We start from the raw sequence: 15498 nt of genomic DNA on the forward strand, positions 1-15498 counted from the left end.
TGCAATGAGGTGAGCTTGTTTGTTCTATAGTTCAAAAGCTGGACCCTCTTGCAGTGACTTTGGAGACCTCAGCTACGAGGGGACGCCCTGCGCAGCACTTCCCCGTTGCCGGGAGAGGCTCTCCAAATCCTCGCTGCAAGAGGGGCTCCCCAGTGCCTGCGCGTCTGGAGGATAGTGACATGCTGGGGCAACTGGAATAGGTATCGTTCTTCATCGCTGTAGCTAACCTGTGGTAGGACTGATGAGGTGCGTTGCCTCGCTTAGCTGTTCTGCCTGAGTGAGGGTCTTGTAGGTGAATTCTTTTGTACATGTGTATTAATAACTGTATGAATGCAAAACCAAGTGAATAAAAGCTATTTCCCACTTTTGTGTCTGTGTAATTTATATGCCGCCGCCCTCCCCCAGCAGGGCAGCAACTGAACCCCGCCGATGGGCTCGATGCCGCCCTAGCAGGGCCCCCACCGCCCCCCCTCCCCCCTGAACGCAGCCACCGGACCACCCTGACGGTGTCGATGCTGCCCTAGTGGGGTTCCCCCACCACTGCCCGCACCCGGCAGGGCAGCCACCGAACCCCCCCCGACGGGCTCGATGCCGGCCTAGCGGGGGGCCCTCCACCACCGCCCTGACACAGCAGGGCAGCCACCGAACGCCCAGGACGGGCTCGATGCTGGCCTAGTGCGGCCCGCCACCGCTGACCTGACCTGGCAGGGCAGCCACTGAACCCCCTCGACGAGCTCGATGCCGCCCGAGCACGGCCTGCCACCGCCGACCTGACCCGGCAGGGCAGCCACCAAACCACCCCAACGGGCGCGATGCCGGCCTAACGGGGCCCCCCACTATCGCCCTGACCCAGCAGGGCAGCCACCTGATGCCCACTGACGGGCTCGATGTGGGCCTAGCGGGGCCCCCCACTGCCACCCTCACCCGGCAGGGCAGCCACCGAACCCCCTTGACAGGCTCAATGCCGCCCTCACCCCCATCCCCCCCCTCCCTCCCCTTCACCCCCCTCCCCCGCCTCTCCCTCCTCACCCGGCTGGGAAGCCACCAAATCCCCCGAGAAGCTCGATGCCGGCATAGCAGGGCCCCCCACACCCTCCAACCCCCCTCCCCCCCTAACCCAGCAGGGCAATCACCGAAACCACCTAACCTTAACCCTAACCCCCCTAAACCTAGCCCTAACCCTAATATAACCCTAACCTAAACCTAAAACCTAACGCTAACCCTGACCCTACCGTAACCCTGACCCTAAACTTTAACCTTAAACTTAACCTGAACCTTAACTCTAACCTTAACCCTAACCCTAAGCGTCTAACCTGAACCCAAACCCAAAACCTAACCCTAACCCAACCCGAACCCTAACCGAAACCCGAACTATAACAATAACCTAACCCTAGCCCAAACCCTATCCCGAACCTTAACTCGAACCTGAACCTGAACCCTAACCTAAACCCTAAACCTAATCCTTAAACTTAACCCTAACCCGAACCCAAACCTGAAACCAAACCGGAACCCCAAACCTAACCCTAACCCTAAAATTCTAACCCTGAGTCTATCCCTAATCCTAACCCGAACCCTATCCCAAACTCTAACCCTTAACCTAACCCTAACCTGAAGGCGAACCTGAACCTGAACACTAACCCTAACCCGAACCCTAACCCTAATCCTTAATCCTAACCCAAACCCGAACCCAAACCAGAACCTTAACCCAAACCAGAACCCTAACCCTAACCAGAACCCTAACCCAAACGCAAACCCTAACCCAAACTCGAACCCTAACGGGAACCCTAACCCGAACCAGAACCCAAACGCAAACCCTAACCCGAACCAGAACCCTAACCCGAACCCTAACCCTAACCTGAACACTAACCCTAAACCCAACCCGAACTCTAACTCTAACCCGAACCCTAATCCTTAACCCTAACCCATCCCTAACCGAACATTTGCCAAGAGCCCTGAAGGCGCAAACCCTCCAGAAATGCCCATCGTTAGTCCTGCTACGCTGGGCCCACAAAGCTGGTTTGTCTCCCAGAGAGCACAACTCCTGCTGCACCCCCCGGCCCCCTGGGAACGCATCCCTCCTCACCTGCCCACCTGAGCCCACAGCAACATCTCACGGCCCAGAAACACCCGGCGTGAAAGGAAAACAAAGGTCAGGTCTCAAGTGCAGCCTCTCCTGGGGATGCGTGCCCAAGAAGAAACCTCCTCTCATTACGGTCGTCATCCCGGCAAGCCTGTCACAGGCAAGCGATACAAGGGACTCCCCAGCACCCCCTCCCAGAGCCCTGCTCCGTCCCCTGGCAGGGCAAGTGCTGCTACCAGCAGGGACTCCCTGCCCTCCCAGATGTCCCCCTCTGTCGCGACGGAGGGAAGACACAGTCACTCAATATGAGTGATCAGCAGGCTTCGTTTATTGTCTCTTACAGTCACCTTTTATGCCTTGTTATAATTAGCTCAGACATATTACAAAAGTTAAGCTCATTATTGGTTAGTTGCCTAAATACCAAGCCCGCCCCTTGTTTCTCTTCTGTAGTTACCTGTTCCCACCTGCAACATTCTTTTCCCACCAAAATCTTCCTGTTATTGTGTAACAAGGACAGCCAAAGACAGTGTATTTTTGCTTTACTTCAGCTAAGCTGAGAGCGATGTGCATTTTTGTCCAGCCAGCTGGACTATGTCTATGTGACCCTTTTCAGCTAGCCAGTTACCCACACCCCTCAACATTCCCACTTGCCCCAAGTCCATGTGCAGCTCCATCTGGCAACGCCACAGCAACAGCAGTTGTCTTTGCAGTTAAATACGTTCATCCGGAAGAAAAAAGGCAGCTAGCATCTGCTCCCCGGCAGAGCTTGCAGCACACAGGAATATTGCTCCATTTCTACATGTTTCCTAATGCTTTTTTCTCTTTCTTTCACTCCTCGTAAAGCAAACCACACAGGTCAGTGGGATCAGGCACAGAACCACAGAAAAATACAGGTGGAAAGGACTCTGGATGCCTCTTGGTCTAACCCTTCCATACAAAATGAACAATTTCAAAGTTAGAACAGACTGTGCGGGGATGTGTCCAGCAGTTTACATCTCCAGGATGGAGGTTTCCCACTTCTCTGGGTCACACAAGCTTTTACCTGCCTTTATGGTCACCAGACACGCGTTTGCCTTCAGCTACAGCACAGGCTCCAAGCAATACTGTGTGTTGTGATTCTGCAGCCCTTGTTCTGGAAGTTAACCTCAGCTGTAAATGCCTTCAAAGTCCTTGACTCCTTGAAATAAAGAAAAAGTCTCCTTTTTTGGGGTGTTTTTTGGTTTTAAGCAGCCATCTGTTGAACTATTGTCTGAGACCAAAATGCCAGCTGCTTCATACCAAAAAGGAAAGCCAGTGTACAGCAGAAAGACATTGAGGTTATCTGCCTTGCACATACAAGTGCCAGAAGACGGGCAACAGACCAATAATCCCATGGAAATAAAAGCAACCCGTTTTAGCAGCCGTTATCTTTGGTCCTGCGCATGTCATAAGACACCCACCTCTTCTTCATGGTCTCTTGTAAGCCAACAGCGCCAAGGCAGCCAGTCACCAAGGCCATGCCATAAACACCAGCACGTTTCTCTGTACATGGGGTGCTGCTGGGGAACAGCGGGCAGAGAAGCCCCTGGTTACATACCTGCCAGAGAAGCTGAATATTAAGATGGAAGAACCACCAAGGTTCTCAAAACTAAGGACATAGAGTCAGTAAAAGAACAGTAAGTGCCACTGTTTTAAGGAACTACTAGATCTTTAACTAGCAGGCGGGCCAGTCATAAGCAAAGGCAGCTCATGGGCTCAGAAAAGCAGAGCCATAACACGTACTAAGCTCAAAGAATTGCTCAGCTGATGTATCCCTAACACTCGATAGAACAGCAACTCTGGGTTTTTTCCACTGGATGACAAACCTTTTCTATCAGGATGCAATCAGGAGCCCAACTCAGATTTGGCTGGAACAGCCTTTCCTCTGATTAGGAACCTGGAAATCTCAGCTCAGCCACTCACAAGTGTCTCACTTGCAGGAAGATTGCTTATAACAGCTCAGCAGATTAAATACAACAAGCATTCACTGCAAAAAAGCAAGGCAAAACCAGAGCTGCTGTGTGCCTGTTCATACAGCTGCAAAACATTTTAGTTGAGGGAACAGAGCAAAAGATCGTTCTTGCACCAATCCCTGAAAATTAACAAGTATGCAGCTGCTTTCCATCACTCCTTTCTGCCCAAATTCAGGAGACTGAAGGGGTTTCTTTCTTTCAGGAGTCAGGGCAGAATAACCAGGACTTGTCACCTCCCCATGCCTGCACTTGGGACTCGTCCACATGTGACTCACCCAGCCACCGCAGTAACATCGTGCAAGAACAAGAGTCTACCCTGACACTTGATAACCAAGCCTAGAAGGGTACAGCTCATGAAACAGCAGGGCCAAACCCCGAAACAAAGATCTGCTGAGGACAGGGAAGAAGGTGCAATGCTGGAAGCACTCGATCCTGAAGCTAATAGCAGCAGTGACGCAATCCAGACAAAAAGCTCTCTGTGTTGCAGTCCCATGAAGAAATTTGTGGGAGGTTTAGCTTTCTGTACTTTTAAGGTTGTCCTGTACCTTGCTATAGAGGTATCTCTCCTACAGATCTGCAGGACACGATGCCTTCATTCACTCAGCCTTGGCAAAACAAAGCTGCAGCCTCCTGACAACGCCGAGGGGGGACGCGCCACCGCGCATGCGCGGCGCCAAGGCTGCAGTGCCGATTTTCGGCCGCCAGGCGACAGCAGAAGTACGTTACCAACCGGGCGCTGCAGTACCCAATTCTTTTCGCTAGACGGCACCATAGCTCCAGCCAAACTAAGGGCAGCGCATGCGCAGAATCGGCTTGATGCCTTGGGGCGGGGTTTCCGGCTACGCACACGTATGGGCTACGCGTGCGGCCCCGGAAGGTGGGTTCATTTCCGGCCCGCTGGAGCGGCGGTGGCGGTGCGGGGCCTTCGCCGGGAGCCCGGAACCCTTTCGGGCCGGGACGTGCGGCGGCGCTGGGTGAGCGGGCGGGCTGAGGGCTGCCGGGGGCCGGTGGGCGAGCCCGGGCGTGGCCGTCGGGCAGCGGCCGGCCGGGGGGGACGTATCGGGCCGGCGCTCGGCCGCGGCAGGGAGCGCCTGGTGCCGGCGGCGGGCGGGCTGAGGCGGGCGGCCCGGCCCGGGACCGGCGGGGCTGCCGGCGGTTCTCGTCTCGCCGGCAGTGACGGTGGTCAGCGGGCTGCTCGCGGTCGCGGTGCTGCCTTTTTTTTTTTTTTTTCTCGGAGCTGCGCCGCTACCTCAGCGAGGAGGCGAGGAGCGGCGGCGGGGCCCGGGAGGGGGGTCGGCCCGCGGCGCCCTGCCGCCCCCCCGCCGCCTCCGGCGCTGCAGCCGCCGCAGCTCTGCGCGGGGCTTTGTCTTTCCCCCAGCCGCTGGCCGGTGCCGTGGCAGCGGGCTGGGGCTGCCGGCCCCCGCGGGCCGCAGGGGCTGCCTTGGGGGCTGCGGTAACGCTGTGGCGGGGGGGCGGCTCAGGAGCCTCTGCCCGCCCCTGCGAGCGGGCAAGGGAAAGGAAAGAAAGCCGGCGGTGGGATCCCCACTCCTCCCCCCCGACAGCTGATTTCCCTAAAAAATATTACAAAGGGCAAGCGTTTAACTACGGGGGAGGGTTGGGAGGCGGCAGCTCAGGTGTCTCGCTGATCCTTTGTTGTGACAGTCAGCTCCTGGGCCGGAGCAGCCGAGGGGAAGAGGCCTTTGGGTTTGCTTCCCAGTGAAACGGGGCTCTTTTGGTTTTTCTTTGTACCTAGGTTCATCCGGAATTGTACGTTGACAAATCAAGGGGAGCTACACTGAAGGTCAGTCTAGATGTTACTTTTCCACGTGTGCCTCGTGCTTGTGAGTTGGACTGCTGACTACGGAGGGATAACTTTTGTACTCGCCGAGGGCCCGCAAGGCTCCGTGTGCCCGCTGCTTCCGAGTGCTGCGCTGCTGCTTGGGCAACAGCCAGGGAGGAATTGTTGGTCCCTCGTGGTTACGCAGCCAGGCCTGCTGGGTGCTTAAGCCAGCACGTCCAATCGGGCAGTATTATTTTTCTAGATTGTAAATGAACCTGAGGCATAAACCCACTTACATTTCTGTAGGACGGTGTACTTGGTCAGAGAGCTCAGTCGCACTGACGGAGCTGGCACAGAGTTCCCTTGGGACTCCAGATCTGACTGTATTGTTGAAAGGCTCCAGAGCCTGCTTTGGAAGTCACTTGGCAAGGCACAGCTTTGCTGTGATTTTTGTACTTGAATTCTGACTGTAATGCCAATGCCACGTGTTGGCCTTTCTCCAGAAGTTATAAAAGCAGAATGAGCGTTAAGAATCTGATTACCTTTTAACTAAATTCGAAACAAAGTTGCGGGATGAAGTGACTGGAAGTCCTTCAAGTCTGACTGGGTGTCGCTGCCGTGCATGTTATCTGCCTGTCTACCGATCGTTCCTGCCTCTTGTTCAGTTGTGGTAATTCCTTTGGGTAATGCGTTGGGCTCTAGATGTAGTGCATCTTGACTTCCTCCCGACCCCCCGAGATGTTATCGGTCTTTGCCTTCCTCACGTTTCACAGGGCGTGGGAAGGCCAGAGAGGCTGGAAGCCTCGGCTGTTGTGTGCGGGGAAGCTGTCAGCCTGCTAAGAGAGCGTGTAGCCAGCAAGCGCATCGTGGTGCTTTGGTACCAAGCTGATACCACAGACCTCAATCTTTTTTGTGAAAAGGGATCACAAGGAAATGTGCTGATGTTAAAGAGGGAAAGGTGGCGGGGGAAGAGGTAGGAGGCAGCTTTCAACCAATTTTAGGCTTAACTCCTGTGTTCCTGAAAATGGTTCTGGGCTTTGAGGGGTTTGCTTTTGGCTTTTTGCCTTAAGCGTCTCTGCCTTTCAGGGTAACGCTTTCTTGGAAGTTGGAAACGGTCCTTCTGGGACACCAAATGAAACCCTGTACCTGGGAGGACCATTTAGCGTGCGGCACCTTGCGTTTTATTCCCTGTCGGTCACTTGGTCCTAGCTGTACACGCTCTCCCGGTTGGCACGTTCTTACCCTGCTGGCTGAAAGATTCTGTCTTTTCGTTTCCTCAGCTTGCCACAGGCCATAACACTTGTGTGTTCATAGACCGCTTTCCTTGTTCACTGCTTTCAGATTTGAGCACCAATGCCACGGATGTAACGGGAGAGCAGCAGCAGGACATAGAGCACAAGCCGTTTAAACAACGCTTGGATAAAGCTGCCAACCGTGTGACTCCAGAAGCTGAGAGACACTGTAAGATGCTGTTCTGCCATTCTTGGATGGATGCTCTCGTAGCCTTTCATCACCGTATGCCTGCTATGACCTTTGTGGGAACAAGGGACGGCTGAATTCACAGCGTTTTAAACACCACAAACTCTTGAAGAGTTTATAGGACACAAATGTATTACACTGGCAGATCAGACAAGCTCCTCTCTGTGTGTATGTATATTACACTCGGTACCTTTGCAAGGCAAGTCTTTGCCTAGTCACTCTGAAATTGGGACAAGGACTCACTGATGCATTTCAGGAGCAAAGCTGCTGAGTGAACGGGCTTTTCCTACTAGAAATCAAGCAGCTGCTCTGGCGGAACTTGACTTTGGTTGCATCTTTAAAGCCTAGGAGGCTGACAAATGGGACGAGCTGGTTGAAGAGCCTCTCTCCAGGGAAGGCTCCACTGACTTGACCCTTAAGCCTAAACTTGCATCTTACTAAGTTTGCTTTGTGTGTGTTAATGCATACCCGATTCATAGACTTCAGTTGATTGATCAGTTACAAGTTGAAATGGTCCTTGGCTACATTAACCTCTCCTCTGCATTTTTTTTACATGTTATGACTTACTGTTGTACTTCAATACAAACTGGGAATGATTCTGGTAGTGTTGCAATCTAACAGTAATGCTGTCCCGACTTTGTCTTTCTAAAGTGTGAGGTCCTTATTATCTGTTCTGGGAGATAGTGTGGTTCTGTGTATTGGCATGAACTAAATTTGCTGGTTTGTTGTAACTCAGATTTAACTTTTCTGTTCTTAAAAGCTGAAAGGCTAAACTAAGCCAAGAGCTGAACAGTGGGTGGGTACAAGAGCTTCTCCTGTTGTCACAGAAGTGTGGTGATAGCGTTCTTACTGTTGCGTCGCTTAGCAGCCTTTCTGTATTTGGAGGCTGTGGCGTTACGAACGTAATGTCTGGGGTCAAACCCCACTTTTCTGTATCTAATTCTCTGTTAACACATGTAGGCCTCCTGCCTTACTTGTGTTGCCAGCCTCCACTGGGATTACTCGGTCTGAACCGGTTGCTCCTGCTCCTTACGTTATCAACGGAGAGGAAGGGAAACTTGGAGGGAGCAGTCTCATCCAGGAGAGGCATTTTGAAAGCGATCAAATTGCATTGCATGCAACAAGCAATTTCTTCTGCTGTCTGGAAAAAGTATACGGCTAGTTTGATTTCCACCACAGGTGTGGCAAGTTAGATTGGAGGTGTCCACCCATCTTCATGAAACTCTATGCTTATCAGTTTCTATTAGTAACACTAATTAGTCAGTTATTTAAATGGCAACTATAGCGGTATTGACTGCTAAAGGAAAAATTTACACAGACGTGGGTACTGCTAGGCTTGATTTAGTCACAACTCAGAGCTGGGCCACCACCCCAGTGAGTGGCAGAGAACGAAGGGATACAGCCCAGCTTACACTTACCAGATCATTAGTCAACATCCAAAGTTTTTAGAAGTTTCCTTTGGTCCTGTCAGTTCTGCAAATCTATCACCTGACTCTGTCCCAGTTGATTCATCTGTTCGGTACCAGTCTCTGCCTCTGTTCCAGGCTCCTCCTCAGATCGTGATCTTCTTGTCTGCCTGCTTTAACTCACACACTCCTTCAAGCACGCTTAGTCTTTGAACAAGCAATTCCTATTCATATATGCCAGTTTTTCTAAAAACGCCTGTGTTTCTGAGAGCATCTGTGTGCACAAACTGATCATCTGTTGCTTCTCTGTTCTCCCGCTGATTAACTGGACTGGGTTTTAAACCAGCCTTGGATTAGGGTTATGCTAGGGACGAGGCCTGGTTCTGCCACTTAGCTGCTTCAGCACTTTAAATTTCTTAATTCAAAATCCGTTTTCTTTTAACAGGTTCCTCCTTTTGTTTTATTATTGCATACCTGCAATAGTTTAATAGCTAACATATTTCCAAGTTCTTTCTTGCAATTTTGCTGCTAAGCCAGTCACACAAGTTACAGAACATCGCGTTAGTGCAATCGCAGACACAACTACAGAAATCACAACAGGTATTGTAGTGATCAGTTTCTTTAACCACCTTGATAGGTCGGGGAACTGAGATGTTAATTCCTTGATACCAATATGCATGGTTTCTCAAATCTGAGAAAGAATTCTGCAAATACAATAAATATTGGGTTACCTTGTTTACCTCCATCCGACAAACTTATCTTTGCTGGGACATAAGTTCCCGGTACTGCTATAATCCTTCCAAAAATAACTTCTGCAGGAGAAACTCCAGTTGGCTGCCTGGGAGTGTTTCTTATATCCCATAAACCCAAATTTAAAGCTTCATGTCATTTTAACCCAGTCTGTTTACAAACTGTGACTAATTTCTCTTTGAGAGTTCTATTCCTGAGATTCTGCATCCTGTCCTGGGGATTCTGGATGATGGGGAGTATGTAATTGTGATCAAATTCCTAATGAATGATAGATCTGTTTTAATACAGCTGCAAAAAAAATGAGGTCCCCTGTCAGATAGCTCTGGAACTCCATATCTAGGAATAATTTCCTTTAAGAGAGCTTTAACAACTGCTTTTGAGTCATTTTTCTGAGTAGGGAAAGCTTCCGCCCACCCTGACAATTGATCAACAACAGGAAGTAGGTATGTGAACCCCATTACTTTAGGCATTTCGGCATAATCAGTCTGAAGGTTTCGAAAAGGATACTTCATCGCTGGAGGTGGCTTTCCTAGCAGCGTCTTCCTTCTTAAAGAGGCAGATCCTTATGTAGCCGACAGCTCTCACCAATTCTTTTGGCTGCTGCATAAATTCCAGGGGTTGCCCACAGCTGTTGGAGGGCCAGAAAGTATTGCTCTCAAAATCCGTGAGCTCTGTTGTGCTGCCAGTGAGTGATAGGTCCTAAATACCTCTTTGGAAGTAGCGGTTTTTACTTCCAAATAGCCACTGTCCCTCACGTTGTTGTGCTCCCAATTTCTCCCAGGTTTGTCTGTCTTCTTCAGGTAGATCTTCATAGAAAGGAGTTACATCTGGGATTTCAGCCTTACCCTGTTCAGTCAGAATCGGAGTCATTGCTCAGATCGCCTGCCGTGCAGCAGCTTTTGCTGCTTGATCAGCCAAGGTATTTCCTCCAGATACATTGTCCCGGTGGTTGGTATGAGCCTTTACGTAAATTCAAGTCCATTTCATTTATCCTCCGTAGATTTCATAGTTTTGCATAGCTTAAAGCTTCATCCTCACTTAGACACGACGGTGCAAATGCCTGAAAGCCATCCAAGCCCCTTCCCGGTCAGTGGAGAGGAAGAGGCGCTCCCAGAAGCCCTTACTCTCAGCGTGCACATCTGAAAAGGATTGGGGGGGTTTCTGATTATTGCCTGAAACTTTTTATTCTAGTATCAAGATGAAGGAAATTGGTGTACTGAGCAGAAGTCTGATATAATGGTTCTCAGTTCAGACTAATTTCCTCAAAGTCATTTTTTTAACGGGAAGATGATTTATATAGCATCTCAGCAGCACCCACACTGATCCAAACTGGTTACTTACTCGGTATTTACTATAGCTTTTCTGCATGTCATAGTCAGTATGGAACCTCTTTCTTCTTTCCGGGTCCTCTGTTAATCACAGGCATGTAATTGCAGGGGAATGGAGGGGGTTGCAGCTGCCCAGTATTTTAGGATCATAATGAGGGACAGCCGATGTCTATACCTTAAAATGTATTAACATGTGCTTAGGGATGTAGGTTTTGTGTTACAGCAGCTTGCTGTACATTCTGCCTGTGTAGGAATGTATAAAATCTTGGTGATTAGAAGCCCTTCTTTAGGTTTATAACTTCAGTACTTGCCTCCTAGCGTTGCCATTGAGCTCCTTAGAGCACACTGCTGTAATGCTGCTCAATGCTGCTCAGTAAAAGCATCGGTGGCAAACTCTATTCTGTAGCCAATAGGGGTTATTTACTTGTTAAAGCTGTTAATCATTAGCTCTTAATAATTATATAATGCATTGCTGCTATGATGAACATTATGATAATTATGAATTAGTTTTTATTAGTTAATTGTTACTTATCCGACATTTTGGTATCTGAGCTCATGCTGGTTGTTCAAATTGTTTTCCTCATTCTAGGTCCTTTACACACTTTCTCACAGGAGTTTGTGCCGTCATTGGAGGCATATTTACAGGTATTGCATCTTTCAATCTTTTTTTCTTTCTACATTGTAAACATTTGCCATCTTCTTCTAAAATGTGTATGGCTGATAATAAATCCCTGTTTGATGGGGAGAGATGATTTCAGACTTCAAGAGGGAATATATCAAGAGTATAATTAGTGCTGCAGACTTTCAAGATGCTGTGGATGATGTCAGACCTACCTATCGTAATATTTTACTTTGATGCTCTAAAGGACATTTTTGTTTTCAAATAATGCACTTTCACATACCATATGAATGTATCTGTGCTGTGTATCTTGGCCAGCTTGGGTCTGTAAGCAGACAGTTGCTTTCATGTGGAACTAAAGCCAGTAGAATCTGTGAACCCAGGTTGCCATGAGCATAGCCATCTCAAGAGGTGTTAGAATGCGTTCCGAGACTTAGGAGCTCCAGTGAGTGCTCTGCAGGGACTAAAAGGAGCCCTCGCAGCTACATGGGGCTCGTAAGGAGAGGCTGTTCCTGCGGAGCCGTTGGAGGGTCTGGGCTTCGTTCTCAGTGTTGGCTTCTGAACAGCTGATCAGCGTCTGCTCAGCTCCATGTGTGTGACAGAGCCCAGCCTTGGTCCAGCCTTGTGCTCCAGGTAATAACTCAGGGTACTCTGAAACAGTCATAGATGTTCACGCGGCTGTGAAGGGCCAGCCTGGAGATCTGGTCAGCAGATCCTACGGACCTGAGAAGTCAGCTTCTATATGTATCGCGTAATAGCTTCGTCTGCAAGGTTCTCTCGTCACCTGAGGTGTCACAGTGCTCAATTAACCTGATGCTATTAAACAGAATTTGTCTGTGATAAATTTGGTCATCTTTATTTCTATGGCTGACTCAAGGAGAGGCTTTCAAAACTTACTTTTGTGACAAATGCAATTGCCCTCTAGCACTGATTACCTTTGACAGTAAGTTCCTGCTGCCATATGCCATGTTCTGTGTCTATATTGTAGAGGAAAGATGAAATGGTGGCCAAGAAGGCCAGTAGTGTCCTGGCTCGTATCAGAAATAGTGTAGCCAGCAGGGTTAGGGAAGTGATTGTCCCCCGGTACTCCTGCAGTGGTGAGGCCACCCCTTGCATCCCGTGTGCAGTTTTGGGCCCCTCACCGTAAGGACATGGAGGTGCTGGAGCCTGTCTGAAGAAGAGCAATGACGCTGGTGGAGGGTCTAAAGAACAAGCCTGGTGAGGAGCAGCTGAGGGAACTGGGGGTGTTCAGCCTGAAGAAAAGGAGGCTCAGGGGAGACATTACTGCTCTCTACGGCTCCCTGAAAGGAGGTGGTAGCGAGGTGGGGGTCAGTCTCTTCTCCCAAGTAACAAGTGATAGGATGAAAGGAATGACCTCAAGTTGCATCACAGGAGGTTTAGATTGGATATTAGGAAAAATTTCTTTGCTGAAAGGATTGTCAAGCACTGGAACAGGCGGCCCAGGGAAGTGGTTGAGTCACCATCCCTGGAGGCATTTAAAGTTGTGTACATGTGGCACTTAGGGACATAGTTTAGTGGTGCACTTAGCAGTGGTAGGTTAATCATCGGTCCTAAAGGTCTTTTCCAACCTAAACTATTCTATTCTAAAGAAATCAGTTGTGTAACAGTTTTTGTGTCACAGGATCAAATTTATTCCAGAGGTAGAGATAATTTCAGGCCAAGACAACCACAAAAGGCAGTAGTCTGAAGTGTCACTCAAAGACCAGATAGTAATAAGGCCAGTCATTCTGTATTCTACAGTAATAAACAGAAGACTCGGTTCCCGTTTTAGCGGCTGTTCTTTATATAGCATTGCAATGTGTGCCTTTAGGTAGGGCCAAGTAATCACTTACTTATTCCTTAGATTGAGGTGTTGCATAAAAGAAAAAAGAACATGAATCTTCATAAAGGCACTGAAAATACTGCTGGTCACTGGCACCCTGTGTTCCCTCCCATGCAGGAGTTCAGGGTTCCTGCCCTGCGAAAGCTGCCCCGATGGATGCAGGGTTGTCTGGGTTTCATGGTGCAGTAGACCAATTCTAAAATTTTCTATGGTCCCAAAAAAGCACTGAATTAATAGGCTCCTTCAGTGCTGGAGAGATTTGGGGAAAATACTGCAGAAAGAACTAAAGGCATCGGTTTGTTTTGCTTTGTGTCCTTGGTGGGTAAACATGGCAGTCTTTGATAAAGGATGTCCATCAAGGGCAGCGTTGGGTAGGGTAGCTTATTTTTTAAGGGTGCTGGGAAATGAGCAAAAATGGGAAACATGCCCTTGGCAAGCTGGGTCAGTGCAGTAACATGGCATAAAGCTCTCGACATCAGCTTCCTTTCCAAATTCATCTCACTCATCAGTAAGCACATGTGACTTGGCCTGTCTCTTTTTTTACTTCTGTAAGACAGATCTTTTTCTGGAGAAGCATAATCACCTCTGCCCTGCAAGTTGGATCTTATCTGCCCTAATGAGCTGAGGTCGTTTTTCTTCTGAGCAGCAGCTGTTTTCTGTTGCGGGGGGAGCTGGAACTCCTTTCCACTAACAGAAGGGTTTGTGTTTTCTTTCCTTGAGAGTTGTTCTGTCTTCGAGGCATGTCTGGCTTGATGCATCTGTGGTTTTTTTCTCCTTTTAGTCGCAGGACTCATTGATTCCTTGATCTGTCACTCAGCACAGGCCATCCAGAAGAAAATTGAACTAGGGAAGACAACGTAAGCAATGAGCTCACCCCTCAAAAAAAAACCCCAACCCTCTTTAAGGAGAACTAAACAGGTTTTTTGAAACACAAGTGATCTTCTAAGTACACAAGAGAAGAGGTTTGGAATTACCGGATGGCCCTGACCACTCGTATGTTACTGTTCCATCATTCTTTGTTCGGCATTAATTTTTGAGAATGGGACTGCCTGAACCTTGCTGCTGTAAAGATGACCGGTCTTGTCTGGCTTTGCAGACCCTACTGTAAAAACCCTTTTGTGCCAGGCCATGTTCATCCAGTTCTGCCCCCCCCCACCCCCTTCCCAAAAGAGATGATGGAGATACTGCATTCCATTTGCCCCCAGGAATAATGTACTGTATTTTCATGAGACTTGGAATATGGATTGAAGTTGCCATCAAATACGCTTCCTAGCAAGACCATCTAGCTTTTTTAACTTTTCTTAAAGCTGTCTCTGGGTGTGCTGGTGCTGTATGCCAGACCTCTGTGAAAATGTGCTGAATCCCACACACCTTCCTTCCAGCTGTTCTGGGCAGTGTGGTGAGAAGTAGCGCTTGGGATGTGCTTACTGTACCATGGAGCATTGCGGTTGCCACAGATTGCTGCTCTTGTGAAAAATGCAAGTTGATGTTTTGGCAAAAAAAAAGTGTTTGGAGTTTTAATTGATTTTTAAATGGGATTGTGTTTTTCAGTTCCCCTCTGTTTGTATTTTGAAACAAAGTCCATCCTCTGTGTATTTTGGTAAAGCATTTAGAAGAATTAGATTATTTAAACGATCCCTGGTACATAATTGGAAATTATAATTAAAAAACATACCCGTGTTGTGGCAAAATACATAGATACAATAATCATGGTGGGGTTGGTTTTTTTCTTTTTAATGATTTTACACAAGTGAGTAAAGTGCTTGGTATGTGAAATTATATTAGGGGTCATTAGAAAATTTTGAGGAAAAATAAAATACTGTGGAGGCAATATTGAGGCAAAACTCATCACTCTTAAATCTCAGCTCTGGATCTGCTGTGGCGTTGACTCTAAACTTGGTCCAAGCAGTTGGTCCAACAACTGCCCAGTGAGTGTGACAAGCACAGCACCAGATAATGCAGAGAGAAAGCTGTTTTATAATGCATTTGAACTTGATTACAAACCAGGGAATATAAAAACCTGTGGTTTTTTTCGACTGGGAATAGAAACAGTTTGAGGTGTCTGTAAGAAGTCTGATTAATCTCCAAGCTAGAATACTGAAAAAAAAGGGTTTGTAAAATAAATAAATTTGAAACAAGGATATTTAATAAATCTATAAATATGAATATATTACATAAGGCACAAAAAGTGACTTGAACCGCTTCAGTCACTCAGCAGAGCA

At 48.5% G+C, this 15498-nt stretch overlaps 1 protein-coding gene and 1 long non-coding RNA gene across 35 annotated transcripts in view; one reads left to right on the forward strand and one right to left on the reverse strand.

The window, feature by feature from the left end:
- Window positions 1-2494: 2494 nt before the first annotated feature.
- LOC106112336 (uncharacterized) lies at window positions 2495-4721 on the reverse strand. Its single transcript, XR_001226554.3, has 4 exons — window positions 4617-4721; window positions 3520-3656; window positions 3123-3257; window positions 2495-3007 (listed from the first exon to the last, which is right to left on the reverse strand). It is a non-coding gene; the product is annotated as an uncharacterized LOC106112336 (long non-coding RNA).
- Window positions 4722-4914: 193 nt separating this feature from the next.
- The window catches only part of LOC106112343 (endoplasmic reticulum-Golgi intermediate compartment protein 3-like), a 152117-nt gene continuing 141533 nt past the window's right edge, over window positions 4915-15498 (forward strand). Inside the window, exons 1-6 of one of the 34 annotated variants that reach the window (XR_008744651.1) lie at window positions 4932-5045; window positions 5825-5872; window positions 6625-6824; window positions 7193-8509; window positions 10287-10405; window positions 11404-14988. Coding sequence is in view for 7 of the 34 variants with exons in the window: in XM_055789792.1 (XP_055645767.1) it covers window positions 4923-5045; window positions 5825-5872; window positions 7132-7312; window positions 11404-11606 (555 nt within the window). In the remaining 27 variants the exon portion in view is untranslated. Of the gene's footprint in view, window positions 5046-5824; window positions 5913-6624; window positions 6825-7131; window positions 8510-10267; window positions 11020-11403; window positions 14989-15498 lie in introns of those variants that run through there. The other 33 variants (XR_008744638.1, XR_008744639.1, XR_008744644.1 and 30 more) reach the window with 33 other exon arrangements.

Source organism: Falco peregrinus, chromosome 18 (assembly GCF_023634155.1).
Source record: "Falco peregrinus isolate bFalPer1 chromosome 18, bFalPer1.pri, whole genome shotgun sequence".
Classification (NCBI taxonomy): domain Eukaryota; kingdom Metazoa; phylum Chordata; class Aves; order Falconiformes; family Falconidae; genus Falco; species Falco peregrinus.